Source organism: Cnephaeus nilssonii (assembly GCF_951640355.1).
Source record: "Cnephaeus nilssonii genome assembly, chromosome: X".
Classification (NCBI taxonomy): Eukaryota; Metazoa; Chordata; class Mammalia; order Chiroptera; family Vespertilionidae; genus Cnephaeus; species Cnephaeus nilssonii.
The window spans coordinates 119,978,282-119,996,997 of NC_137071.1; the positions used below are offsets into that span (position 1 = coordinate 119,978,282).

Here is an 18,716-nt window from a genome sequence, read left to right on the forward strand (position 1 = left end):
CAATGATTCTCTCCCATCTTTGATGTTTCTCTCTCTCTCCCTCTCCCCTCCTCTCTGAAATCAATAAAAATATATTTTTTAAGTCAGAAGAGATTAATAAGTCTAACATTAGAAATCAACTCTTTGGGGAAATAAGATAATAATAAAATAGATTTTAAATTAGAAGAAAGTGATAAATCTGTTGAATTCTATAAAAATAGAATACACAATAATAAAATGAAAATGAGACATATAATGATTAACATGAAATATATTTTATAATAAATGTATATTTTGCTAATAAATAGAGATATATTGATCAGAATGTTAAATTTATAAGAAACCTTATGTGAAATGTAAATTTTTTTAAATGGCCCATAATGTAAAGGCAAACAAACCAAAAAGAAAGAAAGAAATGGAAAAGTTACATAAAAAAGACTGTTGAGCCTGACCATTTTTTAAAACCTCATCGGATATATAGCATCTGTACAACATACAGAAAGTGATCATGTGGTCTTTAATTCATTGTTTTCACACCTCAAATCTGAAAAGTACAACACATACACAATGTTTAGGACCAATTTATTTATAAAAAATAATAAATATGATCCTGGACAACATTTTGGTACCATGAGAGAATAATTCACTATAACTGAGAGTAGATTAGTCTAGGAAATCAAGGCTTATATTACACAAGAATACTTGTCAAAATAAAATTTCATTAAAAATACTAAAAATCATTTCACTAATTAATTAAACAAATTAAAAAGTAAATACACAGTCTTTTATAACAGTGAACACTTAAATAGTAAAATATTCTAATAGCTATTGAGAAGCCATTCAATAAATTCCAAAATTTGTTTCAGATTAAAGAGCTGAAAATATTAGTTTTAGGAGGCAATTATATATTTATTGTTAATGCTCACCTGAGGATATTTTTCTATTGATTTTTAGGGAGAGTGGAAGAGAGGGAAAGACAGAGAGAAATATTGATGTGAGAGAAACACATTAATTGGTTGCCTCTGACCAGGGCCAGGGCCCGAGGAGCCTGCAACCAAGGTATGTGCCCCTGACTGGAATCGAACCCGGGACCCTCCAGTCCGCAAGCCGACGCTCCATCCACTGAGCCAAACCAGCCAGGACAGGAGGCAATTTATATTGTTTTATTGTTTAAAGTATTATATATGTCTTCTTTTTCCCCGATTGACTCCCCCCACCACTCTTTCCCCCCAGGACAAGCCCCCACTGCCTCAGTGTCTGTGTCCATTGGTCATGCTAATATGCATGCATACAAGTCCTTTGGTTGATCTCTTACCCCCCCTCCCCTGACTTTTCTCTGAGGTTGGATGGTCTGTTCAGTGTTTCTTTGTCTCTGGATCTATTTTTGTTTGTTGGTATATGTTGTTCATTATATCCCACATATGATATCCCACATGTGATATTTATCTTTCTCTGATTGGCTTATTTCGCTTATCATAATGCTCTCCAGTTCCATCCATGCTGTTGCAAATGGTAAGAGTTCTTTTTTTATAGCAGCATAGTATTCCATTGTGTAGATGTACCACAGTTTTTTAATTCATTCATCTGCTGATGGGCACTTAGGCTGTTCCCAAATCTTAGCTATTGTAAATTGTGCAGCTATAGTACTATCTCATTATTCCAATAGTAGATAAGAATGCAACACTAAATGGTTATTCAACTTCCAACATTCAAGCACTTTTCTTCAACGTCCTGCTTTCAACTCATTATTTTGGATATGACTATTAATTTATTGGCTATTAATGACCTACGTGCCACTAGATGCCTATGGCACTAATTCTTTAGTCCAACAATTAGAGTTGAAAAGAAATAGATTTTCAGCTTCCTTCCTTTAACTAGGTAGTCTTGTTTTCTCTACTCAAGTAGTTACAAAAGTACAATTGAAAATCTATAGCAGTAACTCATTATTCCAGCAAGAAATAGGAATTTACAATTAGCAAGGATTGTTTTTTCTAGTTTCAAACTTTTCTTATTCTACTTATCTCTAGTTATCCATATTTAACTTTATATTTAGTTAACATCTATTATCTAACCTAATAATAGGCAAACATGCAAATTGACCGCACCTTCGCTACGCCCACAGCCAATCAGAGCGAACAAGATGGCGGTTAATTTGCATATGCGGGCGCTGAGCAGCCTGGGTCCCGTAAACATCCTCTGGACCCAGGCCGATCAGAGCCTGTAGGCCCGCGCTTAGGTCCTAAGCGGCAGGGGCCCAGAACGCCCCCTGGCCAATGGGAGCCTTGGCGGGGCGGGAACATTCCCGTGTCGCCATAGCGACGCGGGAATGTTCCCGCCCCCAAACACTTGCAGAGGTCTGGGGTCTGGGAAACATCCTCCAGACCCAAGCCTCTCAGATCCTGTAGGCCTGCGCTTAGGTCCTGAGCGGCCTGGGTCCCATAAACATCCTCCGGACCCAGACCGATCAGAGCCTGTAGGCCCGCACTTAGGTCCTGAGCGGCAGGGTCCCAGAATGCCCCCTGGCCACTTGGAGCCTAAGGGTGCAGGCGCCAAGGGGCTGGGTCCCGCAAACATCCTCAGGACCCAGGCCAGTCCGAGCCTGTAGGCCCCTTGCTTAGGTCCTGAGTGGCAGGGGTCCCAGAACACCCCCTGGCCACTTTGAGCCTATAGGTGCAGGAGCCAAGGGGCTGGGGGCGGGGCGGAAACATCCCCTGTCACCATAGTGCCCCCAGCCGCTTGGGAATGCTCCAGCATCAAGAGGCAGTTTGGGTCCACGCCCCCAGCCTGGCGCACATGATGGGGGGCTGGCTGCTGGCCTCTGGGGTGTGTTGAGACCCTTGGCGGCCACCGCTGCGTGCGGCCCAGGGGTCCCTGCATGCCCCCCAGCCTGGCGCCCATGGTCAGGGCTCATACAGGAGGCAACCAATCAAAGTGTCCCTCTCACATTGATGTTTCTCTCTGTCTCTCCCTCTTTCATCCACACTCTAAAAATCAATGGGAACATACCCTCAGGTGAGGATTAAAAAAAATGCATATCCTATGAAAGACACATCTTGAAAATGCCTAAAGAAAGTTGTCATTTTTTCTTGGTGAAGGGACTGAAGTCCGTGTTGATGAAAACACCTTGGTGGCTGTGGTGACTGGTAGTGGCTGCAACAGCGGGGTGATGGGGCTGCTGCCTTCCCCTGATCAGCCCGGTTGCCTCCCACAAAGGAGCGTGGGGAGCGGGCCTAAGCCATCAGTAAGACATCCCCTGAGGGCACCCAGTATGTGAGAGGGGGCAGGTTGGGCTGAGGGACCCCCAAACCCAGTGCATGAATATCGTGCACCGGGCTCCTAGTTTATTATAATATTTTATGATATTTTTGCAATAAATATTTGCATCATTCTTCCATGAAAATAAATGATTCTAGTGATGAGAAGTATATGTTTTCCTCTTTAGGGATTAAGTACTTTCCTGATTATTTCTAGTTAAATATTTACCATGGGTAATCTCATTTCAAGAAGAAATACAGGCATATCTCATTTTATTGTGCTTTGCTTTATTGAGCTTCACAGATGTGTTTTTTATTTTTTAAATAAAAAATTGGCCCTCCATCAGCAAAATTTATCATGATTCACTTTATTGTTGTGGTCTGGAACCAAATCCTCAATATCACCAAGGTAAGCCTGTAATAAGTTGCACTTACTGAGAAGAATGTGTTTTCAACATCCTGACTTCAGTTAGTTTCTAGGTTCCCCCCACCCTATTTTTCTCTGTTATCCTCCTGTTGCTTAGGTACCACAAATTATATTAATAACACGTTATTTTCATGAAAAATAAAATGTTAGACTGAGAAAAATGTATTTTTCAGCTTCCTGCCTTCTCCTACTCATTCAGATATCTAATTATCTACACTAATAAAAGAGAAAGATGCAAATTGACCGTACCTTTGTGACGCCAACCAGCCAATCAGGAGTATGCAAATTAACCCAACAAAGGTGGAGGGTTAATTTGCATACACAGACACAGAACGGGCTGGGGGCGGGATGCTTGGTCATCACCATGGTGACAACGCAGGTGTTCCACACTGCCCCCGCCGCTCTGGGCCTCTGGGCAGCGTCGGCAGAAAGGCGGCTTGGGGACAGAGCAAAGGCGGTGCCCAAAGCCAGGGGAAGGAAGGCCCATTCTTGCACCAATCTTCGTGCATCAGGCCTCTAGTCTCTATATAATCTAGTTATTTACAACATAGGTTTGTTAAGAGGACTAACTGTGTTAATATAAACAAACTAGAGGCCCGGTGCACAAAATTTGTGCAAGGGCGTGTATGTCCCTCAGCCCAGCCTGTACCCTCTCTAATCTGGAATCCCTCTCACAATCCAGGACTGCTGGCTCCCAACTGCTTGCCTGCCTTCCTGCCTGATTACCCCTAACTGCTTCTTCCTGCCAGCCTGATCACCCCCTAACCACTCCCTGCCAGCCTTATCAACGCCTAACTGCTCCCCTGCTGGCCCAAATGCCCCCAACTGCCCTCCCCTGCAGGCCTGGTCGCCCCCAACTGCCCTCCCCTGCTGACCTGGGCACCCCTAGCTTCCCTCCCTTGCCAGCCTGGTGGCCCCTAACTGCCTTCCCCTGCCAGCCTGGTCATCACTAACTGCCCTCCCCTGCAGGGCTGGTCCGCCCCAACAGCCCTCCCCTGCCAGCCTGATCACCCCCAACTGCCCTCCCTTGCAGGCCTGGTCCACCCCAACTGCCCTCCCCTGCTGGCCTGATAGCCCACAACTGCCCTCCCCTGCTGGCCATCTTGTGGTGGCCATCTTGTGTCCACATGGGGGTGGCCATCTTTGACCACATGGGGGCGGCCATCTTGTGTGTTGGAGTGATGGTCAATTTGCATATTACTCTTTTATTAGATACGATCACTTAGACCCGTGGTCGGCAAACTGCGGCTCACGAGCCACATGCAGTTCTTTGGCCCCTTGAGTGTGGCTCTTCCACAAAATACCACGGCCTGGGCAAGTCTATTTTGAAGAAGTGGCATTAGAAGAAGTTTAAGTTTAAAAAATTTGGCTCTCAAAAGAAATTTCAATCATTGTACTGTTAATATTTGGCTCTGTTGACTAATGAGTTTGCTGACCACTGACTTAGACTATTGCCTGGAACACAGTAAGAACCAGCTAAGTGTGGCCTACTGTTATTATCTCAATTAATCTTCACAACCCCATGAGGTAGATACTATTATGACGGCAAGTTCACAGATGAGGAAACTGAGGCACAGGGTGGTAAAGCAACTCGCCAGGTTAGCCAGCTAGCAAAAGCAAAGCAAAACTAGGATGCAGGCGCCTGCAGTGGGACTCCAAGTAGTCTCCTAATTTATCATTTCACTGAATTACTAGTCCGACTCCTGGATTTTGGGGGAGAACCGACCAGAACCTGAGAGTCCCATCCATTAATTACCGACTCCCGGGAGAGGAGAGTGGTGCTTAGAGCCCACGGGACAAGGTAGACTGCGGTGGCTCCAGCGTGCTGGAGTTGCTAGGGTCTCAGCGTTTTTTTCAGCCCCATCTTTGACCAAAGGGCAACAAGCACAGCGCCCACTGGTGGGCATCGTGGGTCAGGCGGAGAGGCTTCTCCCAACATTTCTCCCTGGGCTCAGTGTGCCTGTGTGGGTCAGTGCTCTCCGCCCTTCGCCCCACCCCAGGTCGGCTTGCACTATCCACCAAAGTTCCTTCCTCAGGACAGTGCCCTCACCCAAATCTAAGTAGTCATCTAAACTGCAAGTGAGAGCCCTCACATGCACACCCCTACTCACACCCTTCTGGCAAGCACCCATCCCTGTTACAGCACGCCCTGGTTGCGTTCGCATCCCAGCAGGTCCCACCACCAGCAGCACCGCTTAGACCAGGCGCCAGAAAGAGTTCCCGAGCCAGGGATCGTCACAGGCTGGAGTACAGAGACGGCGTTCAAGACGTGGAGCTTTCCCCGGTGCGCAGCCATGAAGACCCCGGTTACCACAGTCTGGGAGTCTATGAGCTCCGGGAAGAGCTGCATGGACAGTGCCTAGACTGGAACAGTTGCTTTGGTGAACTCCAAAAAACGAACTTTTCTTAGGAAACAAGTAGTCCGGCCACTCTCTTATTTCACTCCTCACCCATGACCAATTGTTTTTACATAGAAGATATCCAACATAGTTATACAACAAAAATTAATCCCTAAATATTGAAAGTAAAACTAAACAAATGAATCTGTGTATTACATTAGTGGCATAATCACACAGAGAAACACTTTTATGTCAGTTTAAGATACAGTAATTTCATCGTGCATCCCTAGTGAGAGTATGCCCTAAGGATAAAAAATCTTCAACTCTTTTTAGTAATTATTTCATTACAGCTTCAGTGTATGTTTACACTGACGCTGCTATATGTGCATTGTGGGATAAAACAAATGAGCGATTGTACTGGGGACATTGAGAGATGGAATATTTGTGAGGAGAAAAGGAAATACAAATATAAGATTATTGAGGTTAAATAAAATCTCTGTAGTCCTGAGTGGAAATACAAATGTGAATAATTCATGGTGTATTTTATCTCCAAATAAGGTTCTACCTCTCTTCACCAATGTGTGTGTGTGTGGGGGGGGGAGATATCCAATAGTGCGGTCCACTTTTTCCATTTAACATTATGTCCTACATCTATCTTATCTTTAAATTCCAAAAAAGGAGTTTTCCAATAATTAATGGCATTAGATTTCATGGTCTGGTAAGTTATGTCTTAGGAGCAAAGGCAACGAGGCCATCTAGCTACTAGTAGAATGGATCCAGAATTTCCACAACAAACTCACTGTGTCTTCAAAAATTAAAGTCTGTAGAATTAGTGTTCCAATTTAAAAACAGTGTAAAATGAATAGATATAATGATAATTGGCCATGTGTTGCCTACCTAGTATATGATGGGACTAGTTTAAGGGGCCGGGCAAGGACGGGGGGGGGGGAATTACAAATTCCTTTTGTTGGAGTAAATTGCTGGGGGTGGATGTCTGGGGGGGGGGGGAAATATGCAATTTTTCTCTAGGCTGCAAATTTAACTGGAGTGTATCAGGATCAAGTCATTAACATAGACTGTGTGCCCTCTAAGCTAATTGGGCAATATGGGGCTTAGGAATCATAGCTAACCACCAATTAAGATAAACCTTACCTATTTTGCTTGGGATTGGAAACAGAAAATTGTGTGTGTGTGTGTGTGTGTGTGTGCGTGTGGTGTGCGCGCGTGCGCGCGCGCGCGCCTACATACACATTTACACAAACATGTAAAACTACATGGGCTTGTTGTTCATACGGCCGCTGAGTGAAAAGTGTGCTGTGGCCTGTCGTCTCGTCCTTCTCTTCAGGTATTTCCATTTGAGGATGAAGAAAAGACAAGGTCTCCAGTCCAGTTTAGAATCTCGGAACCGGAAGGATGTACGGATCCGGTTGCCCCGCCGGCTTCTTTATGCCGATACACACATCTCCTCCCGTAGGCAGCACTAGCTAAGTCCGGGGAAGATATTTGCCGACGTACCCGGAACTGTTTCCAAGGTTTTCTCAGGTTCGGTTTGTGGCGTGGTGACAGGTTCTGCGACCCAAGACAGCCGTTATCTTCCCAGGTTAGCGAGATAGCCCCCTCCCCCGCCCCCGGCCTCGGGAACCCAGCGGCAGTGATGGCTCCGGTGTCTGGTTCGCGCAGCCCGGAGAGGGAGGCCTCGGGCTCCCGGGTGAAGCGTCGCAGTTCGTCGAGGAGCCCTAAACCCAGCAAATCCGCCCGCTCCCCGCGGGGCCGCCGCTCTCGCTCGCACTCTTGTTCTCGGTCTGGGGATCGGAATGGTCTCAGCCATCAGTCAAGTGGCCTCAGCCAAGGCTCCCGAAACCAGCCCTACCGCTCCCGCTCGCGGTCACGCTCTCGAGAGCGGCCCTCTGCGACACGGGGCACCCCCTTCGCTTCTGCCTCCTCGTCCGCCTATTATGGCGGCTACTCACGCCCCTACGGTAGCGACAAGCCTTGGCCTAGCCTCCTGGACAAGGAGAGGGAGGAAAGCCTGCGGCAGAAGTGAGTGAGACGGATGCACCCTCTCTTGCGCCCACCTCCCTTCCTAGTCGATTTATAGTTCATCCCTACTGACTATTTGCATTTCGCTCTTTCTGCCTGCCTTGCGCCCATTTTCATCCCTTCTTTCAGTCCACCCACGACAACACCTTATTCGCTCTTTTCTTCCCTTAGGTTTTCACTCATCCTCAGGTCTCTTTAGACAGTGCCCTGGTCTCCCACCACTCCCTTCTGCCTCCTGACATGTAGCGGACATGGACAGGAGCCTCAGACCTACCGGAATTATATAGCATTTACTTGGTTGTGTGGTTATCATTCATGAGCATGTTTTTATTTCCCACTAGATTGACCTCTTGGAAAGGAGAAGCCCTATTTTATTGATTACAAAATTTGCAGTACTTTGTAGAAACACAACCATTGCTTGTTGAATGAATGATCAGACAGGTTTAAGATGATAACAGGATATGTAAGTGGAAATGTTTTATAACGAGTTGGGAAGAATTGAGATTAAGGGTTTAAATTGGAGAGGAGAAAAACTTCTGAGACAAGATAATTAAATGAATGTAGAAAACGTGACCTCCTAAACTGTAGATTAGGCTACATTGAGAAAGGTCTTGTTAAATGTTCTCAGCCTTGACCATGAAAAATAAGGTCAGGATGAGATCAGGTCTCTAATGAGAGTGAGTATTAGAGTGGGGAAATGGTAGTTTAAAAAGTAGAAAGGAAAGGGGTTATAATTATTACTAAGCCTTAATATCAAATGCTTATTGAGTGTTAAACTTATTGAGTGTCAGGCACTTTTAAAGTATTAGTCATTGAGGTTAAGGTTATAACAGCTGGGAGATGTCCCCATGAATTGTTTTCTTTCAGGAGTGGAAAGTCCATAAAGCACAGTCCATGAAGAGGACAGGCTCCAGAATCAGACTGCCTAAATTTGAAGCACTTCTTTGCTACTTAATAGTTGTGTGACCTTGGACAATTTACTTTACCTCTATGAGCTTCATTTCTTCACTATATTTAAAAGGGATAAAATTAGCACAATTGCTTTTAGAATTGTAATGGTTTAGTGCTCTGAACATAATAATAGTTCTTAAGTGTTAGATATTAGGTTTTCCTGCATGGGAACAGAAAGAATAAAAATGGTCCTGAGTTAATGTTGGAGACCTCCTCTGCAAATTAAGTTTTTCAGAATGTTATCCTGAGGTTGCATCAATCAAAAAAAAAACCCAGCTTCTTACTAGACAATCCTCACAAAAAGATTTTGGAACTTCTTGTATGAAATTTGCCTTTGTACATTTAGAAGACAAATAATTTATCTTAAGAGAACAGATGGCAGCAGGGGTGAGAATTTAACTGCTTGATCTTTACAGCCTATCAGGCATTCTTCCTCCACCCCCCTATGCATTATATCCCAAGTTCACTTATAAATATGTCCCTTTTTAGAGTGTCTGCTTCTTCAAGTAGGAAGCCTGATTCTGACTGCATGGTTATAATGTCCCTTTCCCTGAATAAAGAAGTAAAAAACCATTTATTCAAACAATCAAATGAATTATATTTATATTGTAAGGTGGGTTTTTTTTAATGGACTAACAAGCAGCTAAACTTTGAGGCACTGAACTTATTTTTTGTTTTATTTTTAAATATATTTTTATTGATTTCAGAAAGGAAGGGAAAGAAAGAGAGAGAGAGAAACATCAGTGATGAGATAGAATCATTGATTGGCTGCCTCCTGCAAGCTCCCTACTGGTCAGGGCAACCCAGGCATGTGCCCTGACCAGGAATGGAATCATGACCTCCTGGTTCATAGGTCGACGCTCAACCACTGATCCACGCCAGCTGGGAAAGCCTTAGTTTTTTTGTATTTTGTTTGCTTGTTTATGAGTTATAACAAAAATTAAGAGAAGAAATCAAACATAAAACAAGAAAAAAAATTTGTGGCCTCCAAGAGTAGATAGATACGTACTTCTTTTATATATATATATATATATTTATTATATATACGTACTTCTTTTATATATATATATATATATATATATATATATATATTTATATATAAATAATATATATATATATATATATATATATATATATATCAACTAAAAGGAAAACAGGAAGAAAACAAAACCGGTATCTCATTGAGTACAGTTTTTCTCCAATAAAACTTTTGTTTTCAGAGCTTCCTTTATTTTCTACTTCTAATGCTTCATTTTTATTTTCTTCATTAATTCTTGAGTTCCAGCAAATGGAAGGTTTGACCAAACAAAAATAATGACTTCTCTTTATTTTCATAAATGTGTAAACAAATGAAGTGTTTCCAAATGTAAAACTGTTTCTGTCATATATTGCAGAAGATGAAATGAGCAGTTGTGAGCATTGTCATGTATGCAGCAGAAAGGATGCACTTGATAGGCTGCATTTCTGGCCCAGCCTCTCAGGCTGTTTGTAATCTGTACCATTTGAAAGTACTATCAAAACATCAGATTGTAATTGTTGAGTTTATATTTAAACCAAGTTTTTATTAATTTAAAGTTTAAAATGTAAAGGGAAAATAGGACTTACCTGGACTTCTTGGAATTTGATTATATATTTAGGAAACATCATTTATTTATGGAGTTGTAATTTACATGCTTTTATCTTCTAGGAGATTAAGTGAGAGAGAGAGGATTGGAGAATTGGGAGCTCCTGAAGTATGGGGACTTTCTCCAAAGAATCCAGAACCAGAGTAAGTGATTTAAAAATCTTTTTTTAAATTTATCATTTGTTTAAATCCAGTCTGTTGTCAAATTTTTTGTTAAGTGAAGAACTTGAAGTACAGCTCACATTTTTTTCCTTTCATGTGATTTATGCTCTTCTACCCCTTAAGTTTTAAAACATTGAACATACCTAAAGATTAAAACATGCTGAGAGTGGATTGGCATGCTGATAAGTTTTCTTAAATTGTTATTCACGGGTTGCTAATTTCCTAATCATAGAAGGGTTCAGTGTTTAAACAAATACATTTATATTTATATTGTTTCTTTTTTTAATTTACATTTTTTATTGTTGAGAGTATTACATATGTCTCCTTTTCCCCCATTGACCTCTCCCCGTTTGCTCCCAACCCCCAGCACATGTCCCCACCCCCCTACTGTCTGTGTCCTTTGGTTATGCTTATATGTATACATACAAGTCCTTTGGTTGATCTCTTACCCACCACCCCCTCACCCTCCCCTGCCTTCCCTCCGAGGCTCAACAGTCTGTCCGATGCTTCTATGTCTCTGGATCTATTTTAGTTCATCAGTTTATGTTGTTCATTATATTCCACATATGAGTGAGACCATGTGATATTTATCTTTCTCCAACTGGGATTTTGTGCTTAGCATAATGCTCTCTAGTTACATCCATGCTGTTGCAAATGGTAAGATTTCTTTTTTTTTACATCAGCATAGTATTCCATTGCATAGATGTACCACAGTTTTGTTTTGGTTTTTTTCTTTATTGATTAAGGTATTACGTATGTGTCCTTATCCCCCTATTGCCCCCCCCCCCCATTCATTCCCTCACTCCCCTGGTGTCTGTGCCAATTGGTTAGGCTTATATGCATGCATACAAGTCCTTTGGTTGATCTCTCCCCCTTACCCCCACCCTAGTTTCATTTTTTCGCATGTATCTGTCCAATTTTCCCAACATCATTTATTTAAGAGATTGTCTTGACTCCATTGTATGTTCATGCCTCCTTTGTCAAATATTAATTGAACATAATGGCTTGGGTTGATTTCTGGGTTCTCTGTTCTTTTCCATTGGTCTATATGTCTGTTCTTGTGCCAGTACCAGGCTGTTTTGAGAACAGTGGCTTTGTAATGTAGCTTGATATCTAGTATTGTGATCCCTCCAACTTTGTTCTTCTTTCTCAGGATTGCTGTGACTATTTGAGGTCTTTTTTTATTCCAGATGAATTTTTGGAGAGTTTGTTCTAGGTCTGTGAAATATGCTGTTGGTATTTTAATGGGGATTGCATTGAATCTATAAATTGCTTTGGGTAGTATGGACATTTTAATGATGTTGATTCTACCAATCCATGAACACGGTATGTTCTTCCATTTGGTTATGTCTTCCTCTATCTCTTTTTTCAATATCCTATAGTTTTCCAAGTACAGGTCTTTTACATCCTTAGTTAACTTTATTCCTAGATATCTTAATATTTTTGGTGGAATGGTAAATGGGATTGTCTTTTTAGTTTCTCTTTCTGTGAGTTCATTATTGGTGTATATAAAAATGCCATCGATTTCTGGGCTTTAATTTTGTATCCTGCTACATTGCCAAATTGATTTATTAAGTCTAGAAGCTTTTTGATTGAGCCTTTCGGGTTTTCCATGTACAATATCATGTCATCTGCAAATACTGATACTGTACCATCCTTGCATCCCCGGTATAAGTCTCACTTGGTCATGGTTTATGATCCTTCTAATGTAATGCTGGATCCGATTTGCCATAATTTTGTTGAGGATTTTAGCATGCACTAGTATGTTCATTGGGAATATTGGCCTGTAGTTCTCTTTCTTTGTGGTGTCTTTATCTGGTTTTGGAGTTACGATAATGCTGGCTTCATAGAAAGAGCTTGGAAATGTGCCTTTCTCCTGAATTTTTTGGAGTAGTCTGAGGAGGATAGGTTTTAGTTCTTCTTTGAATGTTTGCTAGAACTCCCCTGTAAAGCCATTTGGACCAGGGATTTTGTTTGCTGGAAGTTTTTTTATTACTGCTTCAATTTCATCTGTAGTTATTGGCCTATTCAGGTTTTTTGATTCCTCCTGGTTGAATTTTGGAAGGTCATATTTTTCTAGGAATATGTCCATTTCTCCTAGGTTGACCAGTTTGTTGGAATAGAGTTACTCATAATATATATATATTTTTATGATTCTTCGTATTTCTGTGGGGTCTGTTGTTATTTCGCCTCTTTCATTTCTGATTTTGTTTATTTGGGTCCTCTCTCTTTATTTCTTGGTGAGCCTGGCTAGAGGTTCATCAATCTTGATTATCCTTTCAAAGAACCAGCTCTTTGTTTTATTGATCTTTTGTATTGTTTTTTGGTCTCTGTGTTGTTTATTTCCACTCTCTGGATCCACTCTGTTCATCAGTTTGTTCATTTTTTGTTACTTAGATTCTACATATGAGTAAGATCATGTGATACCTGTCTTTCTCTGACTGACTTATTTCACTTAGCATGATATTCTCCAGGTCCTTCAATGCTGTCTCAAAGGGTAAGAAATCCTTCTTTTTTACTGCTGCATAGCATTCCATGGTATAAATGTACCACAGCTTTTTTGTCTACTCATCTACTGATGGGCACTTGGGCTGTTTCTAGATCTTAGCTATTGTAAATTGTGCTGCTATGAACATAGGGGTGCATACATTCTTTCTGATTGATGTTTCAGGTTTCTTAGAATATTTTCCTAGAAGTGGGATCACTGGGTCAAGTAGCAGTTCCATATTTAATTTTTTGAGGAAACTCCATACTATTTTCTATAATGGCTGCACCAGTCTGCATTCCCACTAGCAGTGTACTAGGGTTCCCTTTTCTCCACATCCTTGCCAGCACTTGTCATTTGTTGATTTGTTTTTTGTTTTTGTTTTGTTTTTAATATATTTCTTTATTGAAGGAAGAGGGAGAGAGAGATAGAAACATCAATGATGAGAGAGAATCATTGATTGGCTGCCTCCTGCACGCCCCCTACTGGGGATCGAGCCTGCAACCTGGGCATGTGCCCTTGGCCAGAATCGAACCTGGAACCCTTCAGTCTGCAGGCCGACGCTCTATTCACTGAGCCAAACTGGCTAGAGCTATTGATTTGTTGATGGTAGCCGTTCTTACAGGTGTGAGGTGATACTTCTTTTTGTTTCAATTTGCATCTCTCTGATGATCAGTGACTTAGAGCATTTTTTTAATGTCTCTTGCCCATCTGTATGTCCTCTTTGGAGAAGTGTCTATTTCGGTCCTTTGCCCATCCTTTTTATTGGATAGATTGTCTTCCTTTTGTTAAGTTGCATGAGTTCCTTACATATTTTGGGTATTTAAACCCTTTATCAGATGTATCATTGCCAAATACGTTCTCTCTTACAGTGGGCTCCCTTTTCATTTTGTTGATGGTTTCTTTTGCTGTGCAGAAGTATTTTATTTTTATGTAGTCCCATTTATTTATTTTCTACTTAGTTTCCTTTGCCTTAGGAAATATATCTGTAAACATATTGCTACAAGGGATGTCTGAGATTTTGCTTCCTATGGTTTCTTCTAGGATTTTTATGGTTTCACGACTTACATTTAAGTCCTTTATCCATTTTGAGTTTATTCTTGTGTATGTTGTAAATGTGTGGTCTACTTTAATTTTTTTGCATGTATCTGTTCAATTTTCCCAACACCATTTATTGAAGAGACTCTCTTGACTCCATTGTATGCTCTTGCCTCCTTGTCAAATATTAATTGAGCATAATGGCTTGGGTCAATTTCTGGGCTTTCCGTTCTGTTCCGTCAATCTGTATGTCTGTTCTTGTGCCAGTACCAGGCTGTTTTGATTATGGTGGCTTTGTAGTATAACTTGAAATCTGGTATTGTGATTCCTCCAATTTTGTTTTTCTTTCTCAAGATTGCTGCAGGTATTCGGGGTCTTTTAAATTCCATATAAATTTTTGGAGAGTTTGTTCTAGGTCTATAAAATATGCCTTTAGTATTTTAACTAGTGGCCCAGTGCATGAAATTTGTGTACGGGGGCGGGGAGGGTCCCCTCAGCCCGGCCAGCACCCTCTCCAATCTGGGACCCCTCGAAGGATGTCCTACTGCCGATTTACAGGGATCGGGCCTAAACCGGCAGTTGGACATCCCTCTTGCAATCCGGAACTGCTGGCTCTTAACCGCTCACCTGCCTGCCTGCCTGCCTGATTGCCCCTAACCACTCTGCCTGCCAGCCTGCTCGTCCAACCAGCTGCCCCCCGCCACTGGCCTGCTCGCCTCCAAATGCCCCCCCGCCAGCCTGCAAACAGCTATTAGCCCCTCACCCAGGCTGGCCAGGCACCCCATGGAGTGAGGGACACCCCCCCCCCCCGTGACCCAGGCTTCCAGCCCCTCCTTCAGAGGTGGCCAGGGTGGGCAAGAAGCTTGGCTTCCTCCATTGCCGGGGGCAACCCAAGCCTCCTGCTCACTCCAGCTCCATGGCTGCTGCCATCTTTGTTGGGTTAATTTGCATACTCACTCCTGATTGTCTGCTGGGTGTAGCAGAGTGATGGTCAATTTGCATGTTTCTCTTTTATTAGTGTAGATAGGGGTTGCATTGAATTTGTAGATTTCCTTGGGTAATATGAACATTTTAATGATGTTGCTTCTACCAATCCATGAATACGGTATATTCTTCCCTCTCATTTTTCAACACCCTGTAGTTTTCTGAGTACTATAGTTTGCCTCCTTGTTTAAGTTTATTCCTGAGTATCTTAATTTTTTTGTTGCAATGGTAAATGGGATTGTTTGTTTAGTTTCTCTGAGAATTCATTATTGGTGAATAAAAAAGCCCTCGATTTTTGGGTGTTGATTTTGTATCCTGCTACATTGCCAAATTCATTTATTAAATCTAGTAATTTTTTGGTGGAGTCTTTAGGGTTTTCTTTTTCTTTTTCTTTTTTTAACATAGATTTCTTTCTTTTTTTGAATTTTTATTGAATTTTTACAGAGAGAAAGGGTGATAGTCAGAAACATCAATGAGAGAGAAACATGGATGAGCTGCCTCATGCACGCCCCCTACTGGGGATCGAGCCCGCACCCAAGGTACATGCCCTCCACTGGAATCGAACCCGGGACCTTTCAGTCCACGGCCCAACGCTCTATCCACTGAGCCAAACCAGTTAGGGCTTTAGGGTTTTCTATGTACAATATCATGTCATCCGCGAATAATGAGAGTTTTATTTCCTACTTTGCAATTTGGATGCCTTTTATTTCTTCTTCTTGTCTGATCAATGTGGCTAGGACTTCCAGTACTATGTTGAATAGGAGTGGTGAAAGTGGACATCCCTGTCTTGTTCCTGTTCTTAGAGGAAATGCTTTTAATTTTTGCCCATTGAGTATGATGTTCATTGTAGGTTTGTCATATATGGCCTTTATCATGTTGAGATATGCTCCCTCTATTCCCACTTTGCTGAGAGTTTTTATCAAAAATGGGTGTTGGATTTTGTTGAATGCTTTTTCTGTGTCTGTTGATGTGATCATGTGATTTTTGTCTTTCATTTTCTTTATATGATGTATCACATTTATTGGTTTTTGAATATTGCACCAGCCTTGCATCCCAGCAGAAATCCCACTTGATCATGGTGTATGATTTTTTTTTAATTTTTAATCTTTATTGTTGAACGTATTACAGATGTCCCTCCCCCCCTTGATCCCTTCTAGCCCACACCTGCCCCCCACCCCAGGCCTTCACACTATTGTCTGTGTCCATAGGTTATACATATATGCATACAAGTTCTTTGGTTAATCTCTTGTCAACCACCCACTCTCCCCAACCTTGCCTCTGGGATTCCACACTCTGTTCCATGCTTCCATGTCTCTAGAAACACTCTGTTCATCCGTTTATTTTGTTCATTAGATTCCACATATTAGTGAGATCATGTGATACTTGTCTTTCTCTGACTGGCTTACTTTGCTTAGCATAATACTCTCCAGGGCCCTCCAGGGCCCTCCATGCTGTCTCAAAGGGTAAGAGATCCTTCTTTTTTACTGCTGCATAGTATTCCATGGTATAAATGTACCACAGCTTTTTTTATCCGCTCATCCGCTGATGGGCACTTGGAGCCCACCCTTTCTCTAATCCAAGGCTGCTTCTGTTGTTTACTGCTCAAGAGCCTTCCAGAAGCAGCAGGGCCCAAGGGCAGCTCCCACCTCCAGAACCCAGTGGAAGGCTTACCAGGCCATAAACAAACCCGAATTAAGCCTTGTGGGCATGTCAGACCCTGTGCATGAGGAGGACAGGGCCCTGCCTTCCGGGGAAGTTTGAAGGGGAGGAGAGGCTCACACAGGGTGGTCAGTTCCCTAAGAATGTAAAGGGCTCTAGGGCAGCCTGCAGAGGGCCACAGGAAGAGTTACGGTGGATTCCCCATTTCTCAGGCAGGGAGACAGGCTCAAAGTTCTTGAACCTGCTATCTAAGAGCATCACAGGAGTAGAGCTGAAGTCCTCTGGCTTCACCTGTCAGCCCGCCCACTCCACAGGGAGTAGGGGACCAAAACGGGTCAACCTCCAATGACCACACTGGGTTTCCAAGGTTGGCGACCGCTGGGCTGGAACAGATGCCTGTCAGAGACAACAGGCCACGAGAGATCCCTCAACATGAGACAAGCTAAGCTAAGGAGATCGGGTCGCGAAGTGTTCACAGGGTGGCCCTCCGAAGGCTCCAAGAGAAGCTGCCGCCTTACACAGCTCTAGATGTCCCACCTTGCCCTGCTGCTTGCAAACCGAGTGGGGGGTGGGGCCTGCCGGACTTCCAGGCGCGTGCTGTGGGAGGCATTGTGACATCATCGAGAGACGTGTGGGAGCGCGGCTTTGGCGCCCGCAGTTGAAAGCTCGCAGGGAACCAGCTGCGGGTGCTCTCGGGGAGGAGGGCCCAAAGAGCCTTCCGAGTCTGAGGATGTCGTTGCCAGCCCCGCGCTGGTGGGGACAGTGTGCCGGAAACAAATCAGTTTCACTAAAAGAGAGATGTTGACAGGAAGCCAGGAAGGCTGGTCAACAACCTTAATTGCTCTAACCACTCACCCTTTAGTTGAGACATTGTTAGCTGAAGCAGCCTCCACCTTTGTTTTTCCCATGTAAATTTCTGTTTATCCTGGCTAAGATGTTTTCCCCAAAGCCTCAATAAAAGGGATGACAGGGCCAGAGCAGGGAGTAGTTCTCCCACTAGAGTTGGACTTCCGCCTGGCCCCCCATTTCGCCAAATTGAATTTCTTCAAGTCTCCTTTCATTTGTGTGCGGCCCTTCTCCAGAAGCCCCACGTTGGGCGCCAGAATGTAGGAATCCCTTTCCAAGTCCCGCGTGGTCCAGGGTTCCGGTTCAGGGTTCGAGTTCTGGAGAATCTAGGTTTTTTTATTCTTCCTGATTCCGTTTTAGGAGATTGTTTTTTTCTAGGAATTTGTCCATTTCATCCTCATTGCCCAGCTTCTTGGCATATTGCTGTTCATAGTATTTTCTTAAAATCCTTTTTATATCTGTGGTGTCAGTGGTCAGTGGTTACTTCTCTGCTTTTGTTTCTGATTTTATTTATTTTGGTCCTCTCTCTTTGTTTCTTGATGAATTTTGCTAACGGTTCATCAATCTTGTTTATCCTGTCAGAGAACCAGCACTTGGTTTCATTGATTTTTGTGTTGGTTTTTTGTTTGTTTGTTCATTTGTTTTTAGTCTCTGTGTCATTTATTTCTACTCTAATATTTATTATTTCCTTCCTTCTACTTACACTGGGCTTTTCTTGTTGCTCTCTTTATAGTTCTTTAAGTTGTAGGGTTAAATGGTTTATTGTTGCTTTTTCTTGTTTTTTTGAGGTAGGCCGGTAGTCCTATGAACTTCCCTCTCAGGACTGCTTTTGCTGTGACTCAGAGATTTTGGGTTGTTGTGTGTTCATTTTCACTTGTTTCCAGGAAGTTTTTTATTTCTTTCTTGATCTCGTTGGTAACCCATCCAT

The 18,716-nt window shown here is 42.7% G+C and overlaps 1 protein-coding gene across 1 annotated transcript in view; it reads left to right on the forward strand.

Moving 5' to 3' along the window:
- Nucleotides 1–7,532: 7,532 nt before the first annotated feature.
- Nucleotides 7,533–18,716, forward strand: part of NKAP (NFKB activating protein) — a 36,212-nt gene continuing 25,028 nt past the window's right edge. The window contains exons 1-2 of the mRNA XM_079765436.1: nucleotides 7,533–8,039; nucleotides 10,678–10,758. Of these exons, the coding sequence (XP_079621562.1) occupies nucleotides 7,654–8,039; nucleotides 10,678–10,758 (467 nt within the window). The 5' untranslated portion in view covers nucleotides 7,533–7,653. The remainder of the gene's footprint in view (nucleotides 8,040–10,677; nucleotides 10,759–18,716) is intronic.